This window comes from Vulpes lagopus, chromosome 6 (genome assembly GCF_018345385.1).
Source record: "Vulpes lagopus strain Blue_001 chromosome 6, ASM1834538v1, whole genome shotgun sequence".
NCBI classification, from domain to species: domain Eukaryota; kingdom Metazoa; phylum Chordata; class Mammalia; order Carnivora; family Canidae; genus Vulpes; species Vulpes lagopus.
This window is the reverse complement of record NC_054829.1, coordinates 10375696-10396234: the sequence shown is the minus strand read 5'-3', so window position 1 is coordinate 10396234 and position 20539 is coordinate 10375696. Positions and strand designations below refer to the sequence as shown.

The 20539-nt window shown below is 58.2% G+C and overlaps 2 protein-coding genes across 3 annotated transcripts in view; one reads left to right on the top strand and one right to left on the bottom strand.

The window, feature by feature from the left end:
- The first annotated feature begins 785 nt into the window (after positions 1–785).
- On the top strand, positions 786–7144 carry FAM181A (family with sequence similarity 181 member A). The gene is made up of 2 exons (XM_041758371.1): positions 786–997; positions 1730–7144. The coding sequence occupies exon 2, from the start codon at positions 1817–1819 to the stop codon at positions 2693–2695; it is 879 nt and encodes a 292-aa protein (XP_041614305.1). The 5' UTR covers positions 786–997; positions 1730–1816; the 3' UTR covers positions 2696–7144.
- Positions 7145–7294: 150 nt separating this feature from the next.
- Positions 7295–20539, bottom strand: part of ASB2 (ankyrin repeat and SOCS box containing 2) — a 43841-nt gene continuing 30596 nt past the window's right edge. Inside the window, exons 8-10 of one of the 2 annotated variants that reach the window (XM_041758369.1) lie at positions 11816–12386; positions 10371–10524; positions 7295–7968 (exon numbers count right to left, since the gene is read on the bottom strand). In XM_041758369.1, coding sequence (XP_041614303.1) covers positions 7832–7968; positions 10371–10524; positions 11816–12386 — 862 coding nt within the window. In that variant the 3' untranslated portion in view covers positions 7295–7831. The remainder of the gene's footprint in view (positions 7969–10370; positions 10525–11815; positions 12387–20539) is intronic. The other variant, XM_041758370.1, reaches the window with a different exon arrangement.

The following is a 20539-nucleotide window of genomic DNA, read 5'->3' as shown; positions in this document are numbered from 1 at the left end:
ATGGCAATTCTATGGGCTTTGTCCACCTCTTTCTCCATCATGACGACTCGATTTAAGTCCCTAACTGTTTGACTACAAATGCAAGGGGACCGTGCAACGCCAGCCTTTTGTCCGGCCGCGCTGAATGGGCAATTCAGGCTTTGTGCAGCTCAATTGAGGAAGCAAACATAAAGACAAGATTCCTGAGAGCTCCGGCTCCCTTCCCATGGATATCCCAGCACCTCGTTAGAGAGTCCCTCCCCGGCTACCTTGCCCGGACACCAGCGTGCTTGCTGCCTGCCCTCCCAGGCTGGCCAGTGCCCGGTGCCTCGGGTGGGGGCCGGGGACAGGGAGAGAGGGACAGACTGAGACCGGGACAGAGAGGGGGAGAGAGAGGGAGAGACATTCAACACTCAAGGACAGAGGGGAAAGCAGCCCGCCCCGGCTTACCCCGTCCGATTGTCTGTCTGCACTGGAGCATGGCAGCTGTAGGCCTGGAGTCTTTGGGGGAGGTATGCAAACCCCACTCTTCTGGGCTCAGCCCCTCCTCACTCCTGGACTTTTTAAACACACACACACACACACACATACACACACACGCACGCGCACACACGCACACACACACACACACACACACACTGCCCCCTCAAGAAACCAGGGAACCGAGGTCAAGGGGAGGAGGGGCTGAAGGGTAGAAATTTACCGGGAAATGATTGCATTTGGGAGCTGTCTTTTTTGTGACGGTCCCCATGGTGACAATTTGTGACGGCAAAGAATGTGGGAACGGGGCGCTGCCGCCTGATTGGGATGCTTTGTATCTGGAGAGGCGCTCCTGATTGGCCTGAGGGGCCCCCCAGCTCCGGGGACTCGTCCTCCATCCAGCCCACTCGAGGGCTGCACGACCGCTTCCAGCCGGACGCACGGAGCTCGCCGGCCACGCCGGGCCTGGCCCAGGTCTGCGGCGGGGAAGCTGCCAGGCCACATCGGCGGCGGGGCCCGGGGCCGGCCTGCACCCCCGGTCAGTGTGGAGGTCGGGCGGCTCCAGCCAGCTGGGTGGGGGCGTGGGGCGGGCTGGGGCCTGGGGGAGGGGCGAGGTGCCTCGGGTGGTGGCCCAGGAGGCATGAAATCGCTGCAGATGCTTCTACGGGGGAGTCCCGCTGCCCGCAGTCTGAGATCAGCCCGCCAGGCAGGCCGAGGCTTGAGTGCCAGACAGGGGTCCTGCCTGTCCTGCGTGAGCGCTGGGGGTGGAGCGTGGGGACCGGCGAGGGGGGGTGATAGCAGGGCTGGGGGCGGGGGTGGGAGGAGGAGGGCACCGCCAGGGAGAGAGGGGGCTTGGCCTTGCTTGAAAGTGGAGTGGTCGCCCCGGCTCAGAAAATAAAAACCTTGCTGGCAAGTGGTGCACGTTGGCAGCGTGGTGTGTGGGAGCCACGGTGGGCTGGGCCCGCGGAGCCTTGCGCTCGGGCCCCAGCAATGCCACTTGTAGCTGGGCCGCTTTGGGCAAGTCGCCCAGCCTCTCTGAGCATGGCAAGTAAAGGGCAACGGACTCAGCCCGACTGCTGCTTGCCTGTGCCCTCGCAGATGCTGAGGAAACCCTCAGCGGCCTGAACGGGTGGCCTGCCACCCAGGACTCCGTTTCGGGATCGAGGGCTCCCGGGGCCGGAGCCACTGTTTGCAGCCCCACAGCCCGTGGGGAGGGCTGGGTGCGGGTGCTCGCAGGGACCGCCAACGACCCGAGTGTCCCCGCCCCCAGGTCAGCTCTGTGCCCTTCCCCGGAGCTGCCAGCCACCAGCAGAGCCCGCCCTCTTCATGGAAAGCCCCATGCAGTGGTCCCCTGGTGATGGCATCCGACAGTGACGTGAAGATGCTGCTGAACTTTGTGAACCTGGCGTCCAGCGACATCAAGGCAGCCCTGGACAAGTCTGCGCCCTGCCGCCGCTCAGTGGATCACCGCAAGTACCTACAGAAGCAGCTTAAACGCTTCTCCCAGAAGTACTCCCGGCTTCCTCGGGGCCTCCCCGGCAGAGGGGCCGAGCCTCACCTGAAAAGGGGAGCCGAGGACCGGCCCGGGAGGCTGCCCCTCGGTTCTGGCCACGATTCCAGTACCGGTGAGGGTGGGGGCTGCAAGGAGAAAGCTCTGGGGAACCCCTACAGGGAGGAATGTCTCTCTAAGGAGCAGACCCTACAGAGGCAGAACCCAGAAGCTGCCAGGCCTGGCCAGGTGCCCATGAGGAAAAGACAGCTGCCTGCTTCCTTCTGGGAAGAGCCTCGGCCCACCCACAGCTACCCCCTGGGGCTGGAGGGGGGGCTGGGCCCCAGGGAGGGACCTCCCTATGAGAGTAAGAAACACTGCAAAGGCTTGGAGCCCTTGGATCCTGAGATGGCCCCGGTGCCCACATCCCCAAGGGCACCGGCTGAAAAGGAGCCACTCAAGATGTCTGGGGTCTCCCTGGTGGGCCGAGTCAATGCCTGGAGCTGCTGCCCCTTCCAGTACCATGGACAGCCGGTCTACGCAGGTCCTCCAGGGGCCTTGCCTCAGAGCCCGGTCCCCGGCCTGGGCCTGTGGAGGAAAAGTCCCGCTTCCCCCGGGGAGCTGGCCCACTTCTGCAAGCACGTGGATGGGCCGGGGCAGAAAGTGTACAGACCCGTGGTTCTGAAGCCCATCCCGACCAAGCCCGCTGTGCCCCCGCCCATCTTCAATGTCTTCGGCTACCTCTAGCCTGGCTGGCAGGGCCTCGGCTCCCACCTCTGGCCCGTGGGGGTGTTGGGGAGCCCCCCGGGAGCGCTCCATGTGCAGAGCCAGCTGAGCAGTGGTGTGGTCTCTCGGGACCCTTTCCTTTGTGTGTGGGTGGGAGGGGGAGGACAAGGCTGGGGCAGCCTCTGCAGCCTTGGGAGCTGTGGGGCTGGGCTCTGCTGGCCTCTCTCCGACCAGACCAGAGTCCCACTGTCCTTGTGCGGGTCTTGGGCAGTGGGGCTTTGCCCTGGTCTGCCAGCCACTCCGGAAGCCAGAGGCACACATCTGTTCATCTGCCACCCACTGTGTAAGCCACTCTCTCAGTTCTGTTCTTTATGGGTTTTTTGGTAAATATTAAGAAAGTTAAAAGAATAAAGACATTTCTTTTGCAGTTTCCACATCTTGGATGTCATGAAGTTGGATAGTCCCCAGGCTAAGAAATGCTGGCTGGGCCCAGGCAGAGGGCAGCTGAGGGAGGCAGCTGGCTGTGGGGGAGGCCAGGGATGGCCCTGAGACGAGACCTCTGTGGTGTCAGAGAATGGGCACTGCGGGCCAGGGGAGGATGCTCAGCTTGCCCGTGTCCGAGAGCAGAGGGTGGCAGAGGCCTGAACGTCCCGAAGGTCCCAAGTGCTCTCGAGACTAGGGAGGCTGGTACCAGGGGAGGCGGAGCTGTAGTCTCAACGGGATGTGGTACAGACCCTTCCTCTTGGGGCCTCCTTGTCCCACCTGCAGCATGAGGGGCGGGACGAGAGTGGTCCCCCTCTCTGTGCCTTCCACTCTGATTATGGCCTCAGAGAAGAGGCTAGGCCTAAGCAGTCATGCCCAACCCTGGTCAGAGGGAAAATCAAGACAAATTGAAGCTTGGCGCCTTGTGGACAAACCAGAAAAAAAATCTCTAGCTAAGTCAGATTTCTGGCTAACCTGCTGATAGCTCTCTTCTTGGGCCTGGTGCAGTGCCTGGCTCACACCGGTGTTCCATCAATGAGTGATGAGGGCCTCTGTGTGAGACAATGTACAGAGGGGCTGCAGGTGGCAGGGAGTCACCCTGGGGTTTGCCCAGATGCTGCCCAACAGGCACAGCCGTTGGAGAGGTTGTGAGCCTCCACACCGGCCTGGGATTTGCTCTGCTTTGTGCAGATGTGGCTCCATGGATGGGAGCACACAGACCTGCCAGCGGTGCCGAGCTGCTTGGATCATCCAAGCCCGGTTCTCCCCTGGCTGGGGACTACAGGGCCCAACTTAGCAGCATAATGTTGGAAAGTTAATCTCCCTCTGTGCCTTGGTGTCCCCGTCGGTACAGTGGAGGACTAGGTGAGCAACTGCAAACAGATGCGCCTACCAGTTCTGCCCCCAAGTCAAATATCTTCAACTAATTGCAGGCTGTCTCCTTCCGGGGCCAGACATGGCCTCAAAATCCTTCCTAACACAAGGTTCCATGGCTGGTGATTGTTTAAGGGTCCTCCCCCTGCCCCCCACCTGTTTTTACTCTAGGATTCCTGCAGATTGGAGCATCTGCATGCGAGGGCAGGTTGCTCACTGGGAAGCCGGTGGATTTCTGGCAGTTTCTGTCTGATGGTCTTGGAGGACTTGAGAGCCATGGAAGCCAGGTGGCATGGGCAGTGTTGTTCAGAGTAATTATCTAGCACACAGGACCCTCCCCATCAGGCTGCTCTGGTCTGCTACCTCCTCTCCCCCTGCACATCACAAAGGCCCCTCCAGATCCATTCCACTGAGGCCCAGCCCCTCCACCCTGTACAGGAGGGTGTTAAAAGCTCCAAGCAAGGCGTTGCCACCTACCAGCTGTGTGACCTTGGGCAAGTTACTTAAACCTCTCTGTGCCAAAATTTCCCCATCAGAAAAATGTGGTCGAAAATAGACCTTCACAGGTGGTTGTGGGGATGATGTGTGCACCTGGCACTCTGAGGGCTACACACCTGACAGAGCCGCACCCACCAAAAGTCGCCTCTCCTAGTTATCTGGCCACCTAACTGTACTCCCTGGAGGACCCGAGCTCTGGGAGGCATGTCTTCTCAGAGGGCTGCCCAAGTGCACCATGCCTGGGTCCCTTCACCCCCTCCTGGGCTCCTTTCTCAGGGGACACCTAGTGATGCATGAATTCAAACAGGGAGGCTTCATCCGGAAGCGGAAATCTTTACTAAGAAGCAGCTGGACAGAAGCACAGGGCAGCATGACTCCCCAGGAAGAAGCAAGTTGGGGAAAAACACACCTAGGAAAGCTGTGATTTGGGGCACCTGGGTGGCTCAGCGGTTGAGCGTCTGCCTTTGGCTCAGGGCATGAGTGATCCTGGTTCCAGGATAGAGTCCCACATCGGGCTCCCTGCAGGGAGCCTATTTCTCCCTCTGCCTATGTCTCTGCCTCAATCTCTGTCTCTCATGAATAAAATCTTAAAAAAAAAAAAAAAAAAAGCTGTGGTTAAAAAGAAAAAAAGCAGCTGCAGTAGTAGCCGCAGATGACTCTGACCCAAAAATGAGTCAGGCAGGCTCAAAGGGAAACACAAAGTAACCCATCTCCTAGCCTCAGATCTCCAGCACTGTGCTCTTGCCCGTGAAATGGGAACCACTTCCAGGATTTTGAGTGTTTGGTGATGCTGTTGAGACTACCCTGAGGCCAAAGTTTGGGGGTGGGGGGAAGGGGTTTCTGCAGAGGGTCACGGCTGTGAAGCCCTGTGGGGAGCAGTGCTGGTCCAGAAATGCAACCACCAGCACAGCCTGAGCACCGACCAATCAGAACTGACCCTGGAGAGCAGCTCGCCCCCTCCCTTCCAGGCCAGGCATTAACCCTTCAGCTTCTGGGTTGTGGGGAGGTGGGGGTGCCCTGGACCTGAGAAGGCCAAGGGTGGGAAAGACGCTTGAGGAGGAGGGGCCTTGACCAGTGCCTGTGACCTACAGTGTGGACCAGCATCAGTATTCTGAGAACCCAGCGTGATGCTGGTGCATCCCAGCCCCGGGTACCCCACATCCTACATTCAGTGGCGCTAATGAATGCAGAGACTGAGCCTTCCTGCCCCACCCCTCCCACCTACCTTCTCAACCTCCTCTCCTCCAGGGGGGCACCTCCCTCATACCGGATTCGTCCTCCCCGCCCCCCCACCTCCTGCCCCCAGTGGCCACAGCCAGTTAATACAGTACAGGTGACCTGAGGAATGCTATAGTGCCCCATACCCAGCCCCGGTGCACCCACGCATCTTTCTTCTCTGGTTCATCGTGGACGGCCGACCCCTTCCCCACCACCTGAGAATAAAGGCTCTCCCTCCGGCTGCCAGATGAGCAAGGACAATTTTCCGACAGGGTTTTCCACTGACTATGCACTGAGCCCTCTCTGGCCACGTCCCTGGGGCCCCTTGGTAGAACATCTCCAGTGTGGAGGTTTCCGTGGGGAATTCTTGAGGATCTCTTGAAGCAAGGCCACATGGGACCCTGGCCCAGCACTGTCGGGTTAAACCCCAGGGATTTGCTATGTGTGTCCAGGCAAGTCCTCTCCCTTCTTTGGGCCTATTTTCCCATCAGGACCATGAAGGAGTGGGCAAGATGCACTGGGTTCCTCTGACCTGTGGCTGGAAGTGCTGCTTGGCAGACTTTTCCTCCTCATGAAGACACTAGATCTTACTGGTTCCATGGAAAGCCAGTGTGTAGGGGTTGGCAAGGCTGCTGGGGACCGCACGATGGGGAAGCTGAGGCCCCAGAGGAGCACGCCAAGGGCAGAGCCGGACCTCCAAGCTGTGCTCCCCCACCGGCCAGCTGCTTACTTTGCCAAACCCAGAAACGGACATTGATCGAACCTAAGACTCTTCCAGAATCTGGGGCGGGGCAGGTGCAGGTTCTAGGCAAGGTCACCTCTCCCGTGTCACCGCAGACTGGCCTGGACTCCCGTGGTTTTCATCACGCTTCTTTCGGAGGGAATGCTGATGAGTCACTGCAGCTTCATGGAAACAGGGTTCAGCGGCCTCAGTGCCAGGCCACAGAGCCCAAGAAGGTGCTACGACCATGCCCGTTTGAACCATGGGCTGGCAGCTCCAGAAAATGCCTGGTGCGCCCCTCAGAGCCACACGAGGACCCACAGAGGCAAAAGAGGGGACAGGACCCCATGTCCCCGGTTTGATGCCTTTGCAGGAGTTGACGGCGGCCTCTGCTCCAGCGCCGTGGCTCACGGTGGTCAGCATTTAGATTTTTTTTCCTCCCTCACATCTCAACTTCTGTAGCAAAACAAGGGTGGGCAGGACCTGAAGACAGAGTGCCAGGAAGCACGTGTGTGCGAGGCAACCCCAGGTGTCAGGAGACTTGTAGACACCAGGCCCTGTTTGGGATGGAGCTCCGGTTTCCATGGTGATTGAAGCAGGAGCGAGAAAGCAACCCCAGCGGCCAGGCTCCGGGGCAGGAAGCTGCCCCTCTCCTTGAGCTGCAAACTCTGTTCTGGCTTTCAGAAGCCCAAAGGGGACACGTCTAGGGGTCTGTGCACCCTATCCCAGAACCGGCCCCATGCCTGCTGCCACCAGGAGCGAGGCCGAGGACCCCAGGCCCTGGGCTGGGGTGGGGGGTCTGATGAGAGGGACTTTGCTGGGCAAGGTGTCATCCGTGTAACGTTTATTGTACCTATGGTGGACCTCCCACCTATCCCCATCAGACCACATCCCCGGGAAGAAAGCTCAGAAGTCACATGGAGAGTTTTATGGAGCACAGGCGGAGGGGACTGGGACAGCCCGGCAGCCGGGTTGAACTGAAAAGGCAGACTCATCCCTGAAAGCGTTGGGGTCGGGGCTTCCCTGCTGGCTCCCACCCTCTCCAGGCCACCCCAAGGTCTGCCCTGCCCCCTCTCCCAGCCCCAGGAATGGAGGCTCTGCTGTTCCCAATGGCAGAGAAGGTCTGGGATCCACTCAGCAGTTTGAAAACAAACACGGTTTTTCTCCTACTGGACACATTCTGTTCTCTGGTCCGGGCAAAGCTCTGGCCCAGAGACCCGGCGAGGTCACGGCAGCTGCCCCAGCTGGACAGGGAGGCAGCCCACAGGCTCGGTCTGTCCCCAGGTCCCCCTGGATTTGGGGACACTGCCGTCCTGAGGCTTTAGTGAAACAGTCTGAGGAGCCGCTCCTCCACAAAGCCTTGGCTACTGAGTGTTCTCGTACTTCAGGTACCTAATCAGCCTGCCCGGGAGTGGCAATAGGTCTAGGAGTTTTATGCGGTGCTTCCCGACAGCCTTTCTCACTTGCAGCCGGCACAGGTGAGCCAGAGGTCTGGGAAGTTCTGGGGAGAGAAAGAGAAATCCTGATGTGTTATTTGCAACCAGCAAAGAGTTTGCACCTGTGCCCAGCTGGCAGTAGGAGACACCCAGTCGATGTGACCGAAGGCTGCTTGTGGGGCGGTGGGGGGCAGTGTTGGGCAGCACCTGAGTGGCTCAGGCAGTTAAGCATCCAAATCTTGATCTCAGGGTCATGAGTTCAAGCCCTGCATTGGGCTCCACGCTGGGCGTGCAGCCTATTTTAAAAAAGGGAGGGGGGGTTGCTTGGACCTCCCCCTCCTCGGGCTCTGTAATCCCAGCCTCTGCCAACTGAAAAGATCTGGCAAAGCAGCTTCCTCCTTGTAGCCCCTCATTGATCTGCACAGCCCAAGGAAGTAGATGGGGCAGGTACAAACCCATTTCACAGGTGAGGACCTAGTGAAGCCACACCCGGAACCGGAGCTGCCATGCCCCTCTTCTTGTGCTCCTTCCTCTATATACACAGCCCGGACGGCCAACACAGCTTTAGCAAAGGGGTCAGACAGTTCCACCTGTTAAGTGCCCCCATAAATGGAATTAAGCCCTGAGCTCTGGTGGTGCAGGGAGGCCAGGGTGTGGGCAGGGATGGGGAACACCTCCCCACGCATCCCAAGATCCCACTGGGCTGCCTCCCCCCAGAAGCCCTCCTGGGATACCTCGTAGAGTTTTCTCATCTCAGGGGGAAGAGGTGTGGTAGGAACAGGGATTGATGTGTCTAGTAATAGGGTAATTTATTTCAGCCTTGGGCTCAGGGTCTAGCACGGGGGTGGGGGGGTTGTTTGTTGAATCAACACCATTCATTCACTCAACACACTCACATGTTGATCTTTTCACTGGCTGGTCCCGTGTTAGGCCAGAGATGCAGAGATGCCTACCCAGGACTTTGGGGAAGGCTTTCACACCACATGGTGCCATCTGAGCAGGGTGGGCAGGTGTTTGCCAGGTGAAGAAGGGAGGCAGGGGCATTCTGAGCAGGGCAAGTGGCTATGCCATGCCAACGAGCCCGTGGCTAATATGGAAGATTGGGATGTGGAGGGAATGTGGAAACAATGGCAGGTGGCTGCAGTGCCACCCAGCTGCATTTCTCGCTGCTTGGTCTTGCTTAGGACAGACCTCCCATCTGAGAAGCTCAGTCCCTTTCTCAGCCCAAGTGAAGACTAAGCTGGAGGGGAGGAAGGCCAAAGGCCACTGCGGAGCAAAGGATCATGGAGAGAGCAACCAGTTACTCATGAATGTGGTGAATGTTCACCAAGCCTCTCGGGCTATGCCCCGGGTGAGTGGGCAAGTCCCCACCACCCTCCCCCATCGCTGCTTCAATAACTTTATCAAAGGTCTAACTCAAATGCTTCCCAGGCATTTGTGCAAATGAGAAATCCTATTGTAGGTTTGGGTTCTATGGGGGCACGGGGATCAAGGAGAAAGGTGGCAAGTCAGAGTTGGGGCACAGGGGCATGGGCACCTGGATAGTCAGGGGACAGGCAACAGGGTGGCACAGACTCATCTGGGGACAGCAGCAGTGGTGACATAATAGAAACTTGCTGTGAGTCAGCCTCTTGGCTCCATGATTGACAAACACTTGGTCAGAGATGGGCCTGTGCCCCTCAGAGTGTGAGAAACCCTTCGGGTAAATGGATCTCCTCTGGGCAGATGCTTATTTCTCAGTACCAGTGGCAGCACCCAGTTTGATTACTTCCGACACTTTACCTGCCCAGGTGAGCTCCGTAATGCCCAAGAGGGGTTCTCGGCCTGACTCGGCCAGGCTGCCCCATCAACACCACTGTGGATGGTCATCCAGCAAGCCTCTGGCTCCAGAGGCCTGCCTCTCGGCCTAGTGCTGCTCCCGGTGTGTGGACTGGGGACCAGCAGCTCGGACACCACCTGGGAGTGCGCTGAAATGCAGACTCTCAGGCCCTGCCCCAGGCCTGCTATATCAGAGTCTGCATTTTTAACAAAATGCCCAGGTGCTCTGTATGCACTTTCCAGTTTAAATGCCTGAGACCACCATCTCTCCTCTACCCGGTCTCACTACCTCTCAGTGACCCACAGACATAGGCAACTTACTCCAAAAGTCCCAACACCCCTCAGCGAGCTGGAGCCGTTTAAAACACCTGGAAAGATTTGGCAGAGAGACTCCGGGGTTGGTCAAACCTAGGTTTAAATCCCAGCTCTGCCACTAAATAGCAGTGAGACCTTGTCTCCCATGACATCATCTCTTGGAGGGTCAGGCTTCTCATTTACAGCAGTGTCATGGAGACACCGTATGCGACACGTGGCACAGAGCTTGGCACGCAGTAGGTGTTCATCAAATGCTAGTAGGCGGCACGTACGGTGAGTCCTGGGCCTGAATCAGGCAGGGGGACCTGCCAGGAGCGACAGCAACTGCCCCTACCTGCCTTCTCCTTGATGACGGCCCAGTCCTCGAAGCTCTCGATGTGTTCCTTCAGCCGCGAGCACAGCTGCACGTTGCCCACATAGTCCAGGAGGATGTCGATGATGGGCCCTGCCCAGCGGCTCACTTCTGGGGTGGACAGGATCTCGCAGAACTGGAAGAGATCACGCATTGGTGCTGGGGCTCCCCGGACCAAAGGCAATGCCTCAGGGGGCTCGTCTGTCGGGGAACCTGAGGCCGGGGAGGGGAGGGGAGGGATCCGAGGACCGAGGACTGGGCACACACACTCATGGCAGGATCCAGTTCTACAGACGCACCCCCCCCCCATCCACATATCCTCTGCAGCCGAAAGGGGGAGGTGGGCAGCTTGACCATCATCTCTCTAAGCCTCAACTTCCTGTTCTAGAAAATGGGAATATGACAACTGGAGGGTGGTTCTCTCTCTTTTTTTTTCTTCAAATGAGAATTAAGGTAATATATGAACATATAAACTCCTTTGCAAGCAACTAGTGGCTCCTAAATGATTCCCATTAGCTATTACAGATCCGACCTGTGAAGTCCTCGGCAAGGGCAGGTCCAGCCTCTGGGTGGCCCTGCACCTCATCCGACCTTGGCCAATCTGCCCTCACCTTCCACCCCCATCCTGGTCATCATTCAGCGGCATATTCCAGGTGCAGGTTTGCCACGGGTGACGCACCCCCGCGTCTTACACCTTATACGTTCCGGTCACTCCTCCGCCTCACTGTCAGTTCCTGACATTCCCCACCAGGGGCGGCCCCAAAAAGGACGCAACGGGTCCTCGAGCCACTAAGTTCTGCTGCCTCTAAGGCACGCTAGCCATGCGGTTCGGCGGCCTGCAGGTGCGCCCGCTCCGAGGGCGCTGGGCTGGGGCGGGGGCGGGGGGGGGCGGTGGTGGGCATGAGCCCTGCATCCCCCATCCCCCTCTATCCCCTTCCCCCTCCATCCCCCATCTCCCTCCATCCCCTATCCCTCCATCCCCCTATCTCTCCATCCCCCATCCCCCTCCATCCTCCTCCCCTATCCCCCTCCATCCCTCCATCCCTTCATCCCCCTCCCGTATTCCCCTCCATCCCCCTCCATCCCCATCTCCCTCCATCCCCCTCCATCCCCCCTCCCCCTCCATCCCTCCATCCCCCTCCATTCCCCTCCATCCCTCCATCCCCCTCCATCCCCCCGTCTCCCCCATCCCTCCATCCCTCCATCCCCCTCCATCCCCCTCCCCTATCCCCCTCCATCCCCCTCCATCCCTCCATCCCCTCCATCCCCCATCTCCCTCCATCCCTCCATCCCCCATCTCCCCCATCCCTCCATCACCCCTCCCCCTCCATCCCTCCATCCCCCTCCATCCCCCATCCCCCTCCCCTATCCCCCTCCATCCCCCGTCTCCCTCCATCCCCCCCCCCCCCACCCCCGGCCCCGCGCACCTGGACCTCCGCGGGCTCCTTGTCGGCGGCGGCGGCGGGCGCGTCGCTGAAGCGGCTGGAGCGCGGCGGCGCGGGCGGGTGCGGGCCGGTGCCGAAGCGGCAGGAGAAGCAGGGCTCGCCGTCGCAGCCCAGGTCCATGAGGAACTTGAGCAGCGACAGGCACTTCATGGCGAACATGATGGTGGCGGGGAAGGCGGTGGGGTGCGAGGCGATGCGGGCGTCGATGTCGGCGCCGTGGTCCAGCAGCAGCCGCACGCTGCGCAGGCAGCCCAGGCGGAGGGCCACGAGCAGCGGGCTGATGAGGTCGCGGTTGGGGTCGGCGCCGGCCCGCAGCAGCAGCTCGGTGGCGGGCACGTTGTTGTTGACCACGGCGAAGTAGAGCGCCGAGCTGCGGCGGTCCTCGTACAGGCGCGCGCGCTCGGGGGCCAGCGGCGCGTTCACGTCGAAGCGCGCGCCCAGCAGGGCCCGCAGCACCGCGTCGTGGTTGCGCTCGGCCGCCAGGTGCAGCGGGCTGACGCCGCTCCTGCGCACGCGCGTGCGGCTGGTCACGGGGAGCAGCATCTGCACGATCCTGGGGGGGGGGCCGGGGGGGCGGATCAGGGAACAGGCCCCGAGCGCCAGGCGCCTTCCCCAGGGCACGCCGCAGCCCTAGGGGCCGCCGCTGGGCCCAACCCTCCTCCGAGCCGAGCCTCGGGGCCTCCGGGGGCCTGGTTCCGCGGTACTTGGGCGGGACTGGACCGTGGGTGCGAGAACTTCGGGGGCACCTAACTTCAGGCTAAGGAGTGTTGCCTATTCCCAGCTCAGTGATATGGAGGGATTGACTGGAAGGCCCACACCCCCAGGGCAGGAGGCAGGGGCCGTGCTGATGTTTGCAGGTACAAGTTTGGCACCGGCCCTGCCTAAGCGGAGTAGCGGTGGGGGAGCTCGCCATGTGCCAGGAGACACCTCCAGGGTGGGGGGAGCTCGCCATGTGCCAGGAGACACCTCCAGGGTGGGGGGAGCTGGCCATGTGCCAGGAGATACCTCCAGGGAGAGAGTAGCTTGCTATGCGCCAGGAGACACCTCCAGGATGGAGGGAGCTCCCCATGTGCCAGCAGACGCCTCCAGGGTGGAGGGAGCTCCCCATGTGCCAGGAGACACCTCCAGGGTGGGGGGAACCTGCAGCTTGCTATGTGCCAGGAGACACCTCCAGGGTGGAGGGAGCTCCCCATGTGCCAGGAGACACCTCCAGGGTGGGGGGAGCTCCCCATGTGCCAGGAGATACCTCCAGGCTGGGGGGAGCTCGCCATGTGCCAGGAGACACCTCCAGGGTGGGGGGAGCTGGCCATGTGCCAGGAGATACCTCCAGGGTGAGAGTAGCTTGCTATGTGCCAGGAGACACCTCCAGGGTGGAGGGAGCTCCTCATGTGCCAGCAGACGCCTCCAGGGTGGAAGGAGCTCCCCATGTGCCAGGAGACACCTCCAGGGTGGGGGGAACTTGCAGCTTGCTATGTGCCAGGAGACACCTCCAGGGTGGAGGGAGCTCGCCATGTGCCAGGAGACACCTCCAGGGTGGAGGGAGCTCCCCATGTGCCAGCAGACGCCTCCAGGGTGGGAGGGAGCTCCCCATGTGCCAGGAGACACCTCCAGGGTGGGGGGAGCTCCCCATGTGTCAGGAGACACCTCCAGGGTGGAGGGAGCTCCCCATGTGCCAGGAGACACCTCCAGGCTGGGGGGAGCTCGCCATGTGCCAGGAGACACCTCCAGGGTGGGGGGAGCTCCCCATATGCCAGGAGACAACTCCAGGGTGGAGGGAGCTCCCCATGTGCCAGGAGATACCTCCAGGCTGGGGGGAGCTCGCCATGTGCCAGGAGACACGTAAAGGATTTACAAACACATTTAAGCTTAATCTTTTCAACAACCAGGAAGTATGTCTCATCATTCCCATTGTGCAGATGAGAAAGCTCAAGGCTCAGAGAAGTGGAGGGACTTGTCCAGGCCACGTATCGAGCGAGGCAAACCAAGAAATGTGCCCTCTTCCTACTCCAGCGCTGTGCTGTCCCACATCTCTGTGGAGCTGCCCAGTCTGGGCAGATAGGAGGGCACCGATGTATCCAACCCCAACCACTCCTGCTCTAGGCCCCAGGCAGCCCTAGGTGACCACGAAGTGTCCTCCCCTCTCCTGTGAGTCTTGACGCCTCTTTCCCTAAGGCCGATTTGAGCCTCCCCCAGGCTCTCTGCCTTGCCTATGGCCCGGGGAGGCTTGAGCAGCCGCTCCTGAGGCTGGAGATGCCTGCAGGCCCTGGCTCTGCGCTCCTGCTCTCAGGACCCACATTAATCTGTCATGTCCTCCCAGTAGCCCTGGGAGGTAGTATTGCGCTGTCCTCGTTTACAGATGAGAAAACACGGGGCCCAGAGACGTATGTGACTTGTAGGAGGACCAGTAAGTGATGGAGTGAGGGTTTGAACCTAGGCAGCCCGATTCCCCAGGCCACACTCTCAACCACTGTCCTATGTGACGTGACGGTGACAGCTGAAATGTCACAGGGTTTTGCATTGTAATGCGTTGACTTGCCTGCCCCTTTTAACCTTCCCTGCAGCCCTGTGGGGTGGCCGGAGCAGCTCTGTGGCCTTCCTTTTAACAGACGTTGACTCAGAGAGAGGAAACAACTCATCAGAGGTAGTAAGCAATTTTAGGGGGCCAATTCCAGGGGCTCTTGACACCTTGTCTTTGCTCTCTTCCCCTAGACCCCTGGCACTGACGTGACTCCAAACCCTAATCCATCCAATCCTTGCTGACAGGTGACCTTGTGGCCCCATGCAGGCTCAAAGGAGGTGGCCATGGTGGGGCAAGCAGGTGCCACTGGGGCCTGTTCCCACGCCTCTCTGCCTCCTGGCATGCTGGCTTCGCGGCTTCCTGGAAATCTTATGCCAGTGACCTCCTGCTAGGATCTCAGTGGAAAGTCTTATTATTGTTAGTGACGCTATGTTTGCCTAAAATCTGCCTCTAAAACCTCAAAAGGAAATTCACACACCCAGGGGGGCTAATTGCCTCCTAATTTCTATTTGTGCAGACACAGGAGGCCTGACCCCGCTCTGTAGAGGTGCTGGTCAAAGGCAGGGCTGGGGCCTCACCCTGGACCACAGCCATCGCCAACAAATGCTCCCTAACAGCCGTGGCATGCCCGAGCTCTGGAAAGAACAGAGAAAGAGAGACTGCCCTGGGGCTGCTGGCCAGAGGGGGCTGGTATCCCTGGCAGGTCACAACCAGCCTCCAGAGATCCCTTGCCCAACCGGGGCAAAGTGGCAGGAATGTGGGAACATGACTGGATGCTGCCTACAGGTCCCAGAAGCATCATCCTACTAACGCAGGAAAATCATCCCATTGTGCACGTCTGTAGATTTTCCCGACCTGGAAGTAAATGTTCCCTGCGGGACAGGATCTGGAGATCAGTCCGTGCAGCCCTCGCATTTTCTAGGGGGGTGAAACTGAGGCCCAGCATGGGGTGGGGGAGAGAGTGAGGTTGGATTGGAGGTGGTTGGCAAAGCGAGGTCAGCGTGTAGGTGTTCAGAACCTACGTGCAGGGCCGGGCCTTTCTGTGATGTTCCACTACCCTGGCCCCAGGGAGGGACCGTGTTGGCCGCCCTGCCACAAATCATCACTTTTTTCCCCAGCCCTTGATGTGGGATGGAAGGTTGGAGGAGGAAGGTGACCCCATGAGAAGGGCTGGAGCCTCCCTTACTCCTCCCACCGGCAGGTCCTAGGCCCACAGCACTCAAAGTGTCCCTCATGAAGAGAAACGAAGGTGCCCACTGCCCAGGGGGACCGTTGGTGCCTGCCAGGCTCCCTGCTCCCCCTCCCCCCTTCCCCAGCACAAGGGCCACACCTACCCCCAGACCAGAGCAGGCCCAGCTTAGGGCTCTTCCAGAGAGGCCTCAAGCAGCAGCTGGGCAGGTGACCCTGGCCCCTGCCTTGTGTTTGGGACACACCGGTAACTGAAGCCAACTTTCCCTGTCCCAGGCAGCCTCACTCTCTTTTCTCCAGGCCCCAGGTCCCTACCCAGGATCCTGATTTCCTCAAGGCTGTTGCCCTGGCTCTGGTGTCCTACCTGCACTCAGCCCAGTGAGAAGGACTAGAGCAGAGCACTTTGAGTCAAAGGACACTGCTGTCCTGAGCAGTGTGGGGCCCTGCATGGGGCCGCGGCCCTGGGTACACCACCAGCACTGTCTCTCAGTGCTGAGCCATCTGAGGCATGTCACTCGACCTCTCTGAACCACATCTGTAAGGGGTCGTTATCACAAGAGTGATGATGATGATGATGGTGGTGGTGGTGGCCACCCTTTAGGGAGTCCCTATGAATTGCTGCGAGCACTCCCCGCTCCTGAATAATATTGCTGAGCGTTTACTCTGTGCCAGGCACCAAAGTGCTTTACAAGTTTACCTCATTTATCCTGGAAAGGACCCTGTGAGCTAAGTATTTTATCCCATTCACTCTTCCTAATAGCCCAGCAGCGTGGGGCGGCCTGGCCCAGGTTACAAAATACAATTTAATGATACCTTTCGCCGAGGCTGCTTTTGAGGATAAAATGAGGTCACGCTGTTGGGCACATGGTAGGCACCCAATACGCGGTGGCTGTCGGTGTCTTGACCACCACTGTGACTGCAGCGCGCTTCCCTGCTACACCAGACATGCAGGCATTCTGGGTCACAAGGTCATGGTGGCGTGACCTTTGTCAGCACTGGGTGGAAATTCCATTGCAGACTAGACCTTCACAAGGGAACCAGTCACCCACAGATGGCTCGGTTGCCAAAATCAGTGTTCAGCCTGCCATGCACATGTGTGTGTGCATGTGTGTGCATGTGTGTGTGTGTGTGTGTGAGAGAGAGAGAGAGAGAGAGAGAGAGACTACCTCTTCTCTGAGCCTGGGTGATGCTCCTCCTGGGGCCAGAAAAGGCTCTACCGTGGAGAATCTGTCTGAGGGCCTTCCCAGGGCTATAGTGGGACTCTTGCCCACGAGGGATCCTTCTAAGGGGAAGTGCGCAGCTTACCCCAGAGGTCCTAGGAGCTGGAGCAAGGGAGGAGCTTCTCCGTGAAGGAGGAAGAGCCCAAACAGCAGAACCGGGTGCCCTGCTGCATGAACAGGTGCGCCGAGGGCTCTCTGGGCCTTCAGAGACTGGAACCTCACCAAGGCTGCAAACCGCCAGCTCCGTCACAGCTCAGGACGGCTCAGGGAGGCCCCACAGTGCAGACTCCTGGGCTCTGCCAACCGGAGCCTGATTCAGCAGGTCTGGGGCGGGGGCCCAGGAGGTGTTGCAGGTGACCCGTGTGCCCCACCTTGGGAAACTTGGATGCAAACCTTCATCATTTTCCTCCAGAAGATACAGGCAGTAAACCAGTTTCCTTTGGAGGATGGGCATGGGTAAATGGGTCCTGTGCCCACAATTCCCCCTCTGATTCTCTTGGAGGCCTCAAGCTTTGAGCTTCAGGTTCCCTTTCAGCCAATGGGGAGACTAACTTGCTCGTGAATGCGCTTTATAAACTGCGTTTTAACTTACTGTGTTTACTGTTGTTTCTTCTACCTTTCTCCAAAACAAGTGTTAAAGTGGCTTGCAAAGGTGATATAAATTAGAAGTAAAAGAAAAACTATAGTTGAAAACTAGGACGTCAGAAATGAGGCCCAAAAGGCCAGTCTCTGTTATATGCCAGGCACAAGACAGACTCTAAGATCCTGGTTCTCTATGGGGCTGCCTGGTGAAATCATCTGGGCAGCTTTTAGAGACCCTGAAACCCCAAAACCCCAGCCCCAGCCCAGACTGCTTACATCAGAATCTCTGAGGATGAGTAAGGGCCAAACATTAAGAGTTTTAGAGCCTCTGGCAGTGGTGGTGGGGCTTCCAGTGTGTAGCCAAGGCTAAGAATCCCTGGTCTTGGTGCTATTCTAAATTTAGTTTAAAGGAGTCATGGGGCATCTGGTCTTGTCCAACACAGTTTCTTAACAAATCGATGCTTGATGTTGGGTTTTAATCTCATACTGTGCCTTTGCTAAACTGGAAATGAAGTACAAGGTAAGGTGTGCCTTGGAGGTGACTTGGGTGTCCTCTAGGCTCCCTTCTCAGCCATGCCCGAATGTCACACCCTCTGGTTAAATGTGCTGTAGTGATGGCACCATCTGGTGAACCCTGAGACCAACTGCTGGGCGCTGCTTTCCACGCCCTAGACAGGCAGGGTGTTTTGGCAGGTGGCGGAGTGTGGAACGCCTATGGAATGTCACATCAAATCCCCGAGTAGCCTATGGGAGGTCAGCATGGACAGGGCCATTAGTGCCACATGCCCGAGGAGTGAAGTGCCCAGGGCTTGCCTGGCCATGGGCCTTGCCAGGTGGCAGGAGCTGCTGCGAACCCAGCTTTAATCCTTTGTTGGGCAGCCCTCAAAAGTGCAGGCCTGGCCCCTCTCACCCTCTCAGTCTTGGGGAGCAAAGGGAAGTGGAGCCTGGGAATGGAAGGTGAATGACCAGGGAAATCGTGTTGAGAGTCATGAATCCAAAGAAGATTGGGAGGAACACAAACTGTCCAGAGAGAACCAGCCTAGCTCCCTGGCCAAGCTTAGGCACACCCAGTGCTCCTTCAGCGTACCCTCCCGCTGGGGCCAGACTGCTAACTTCAGGGACCATGTGAGGCATTCGGGTGTGACCGAAGGATGCCAAGGGACAGTGCCAGCTCTGCCACTCTGTGGCAAGCCACTTCCCATTTCTCTCCTCTGCAAAATCAGGGCCTGTATTACGTCAGTGATTCCCCCGAAGGTGTGGATGGCTGTATCTGCGTGGCTCAGGGAGCTCTTCACAGGTAGAAGCTTAGGCCCCCTCCCTCCTGGCGATTCTGGTTTAGTGGTTCTGGGATGCGTCGTTTAACAAATAGCCCAGAAAGACGGTGCTGTACAGGCAAGTGTGGGGGTCCAGGGACCCTGGAGACTTCAAGGGCCAGCCCCTTCCCTCTCCTTCATTCTTTGGATCTCTCCCACTGGGTCATGCCTGAGATAAACCACGTCTGCTGACTGATGCTGGATCTTTCTGGGGTTGAAGAGAAAGAATCCATCTTGCCCGGCACCACTGCCTGACGTGGTGCTTTCTTCCGTCTATTGGCTGAATGGAAAAATGAGGGAACGTGCTCTTCCTACCTAGGAGAGCGTGAGCGCACCGACCTGCGGGGTACCTGCTGTGTGCCGGGCAGTCTGCGGGGTGCTTTACTTCCATTCCTTAGCCGTGTATATCCACTTCGCTAACAGTCCTAACAACAACCCCATGAGGCAGGTGTAACTGTCCCCCATTTTGCAGAAGGAGAAACTGAGGCTCAGAAGGGTTTAAGCAATGGGACCAATGGCTTCAAACCAGGGGAAATTCAAACCCAGGTCCGTGTGCCTTGCAGCCTCCTGCTCTAGGGTTCAGGGAAGGCGGGGTCTCCTCTGTGCATGTAACCTCGGGGAGGGCTTGTGGGCAGGGCATCTTTGGTTGGCCATACGTGCAGACAGCCTGCAGAGCGGGGCCTGGGGTCCCGGGGGGTCTTTCTCTTTGTCTCCATTCCTCTCTGCGGGATGCCACTCTCACCCCTATTTCCATCTGCCTTAGCAAACACAGCCAACACCCCCTAACGTGTACAATCTGTGTTCTTCCCTCTTCTCTCTACCTGATGGCAGGTAGATGGGCAGGTGTTGCCCAGACTGTGTCATCTGGGGTGCGCTGGATGGAATTTTATGTGAAAAGCTTTCCTTATTAATTGTAAATTGGCAATTTTGGCGATTTAACCGTGTGATGAATGTTTCCTTTTGAAACCAAATTCATTTTATGTAAACATATCTTCAAAAGAAAACACCCAGCGGTGAACGTATAGGTGCCTAAAATCAGGAAGGAGGTCTGTGAGTGGTCAAAGTCTGGAAAGCACTGGTGGAGCGGCTGTTACAGAGCCCTGTCATCCTTCAAGAGCAGCTGGGGTTCTGCGTCCTTCAGGGATTCCTCTCTGAGCCCACCAGCTAGTGGCGATGCTGGGGTATGCTTAAGAACCAGCTCTTCGGGAGCAAAGGGGACCCTGATATGTTGCACTCACCAATTTCCGTGGCGTGAATACTCTTGCTATGGCCAACATCAGGCTGCCCTGGTGAACAGTCGGCTCCCGTGAGCTGGGACGAGCCAGCTCCAGCACACCTCTGCTGCCAGGCCCCACTAGTCTCTCTCCTCTAGGACTGCCACAGAGCTCAGCTCTTCACGCTCTTTCATGATGTCATGAGTCCATGTGCCTGTGTCTGTGTCTCCCCCTTGCCACCAGATTGCCCCCTGAGATTTAGGCTTCTTTTGTTTTGCTCAAAGTGCCCAGCACATAGTAAGTGCTCAGTAAAGGCTATCTAGCTATTATCATTGGCACTATTTGTGTTATTGTATGGTTGGTACTATTCCTATTATTCTGTGTATCCCCTGCATGCTAGCTAATTGCCTGAGTGGTTATCTTTGCATCCCCCCAAAGAAATAGCCGCTAGTCCAGTCTCATATCTGGCCCCCCTGAGTGCAGTTCCTGTAGATGTGACATTTGTAGCAGGTGAGCTCTTGCCATACAAGATGTGGGACCTTGGGCAAGTCACTCACCTCTCTGTGTCTTAGCTTTCTCATTTGAAGGGATGAAGAGAATAGTATCTACCTCCAAAGATTTGTTAAAAGGCTTGTTAACAGTAGAGTGGTCAAGAGGGTGAAGGAAGTTAA

Excerpts from the sequence above, each read along its gene's own strand:
- FAM181A (XM_041758371.1), top strand. The coding sequence starts at position 1,817 with ATGGCATCCGACAGTGACGTGAAGATGCTGCTGAACTTTGTGAACCTG.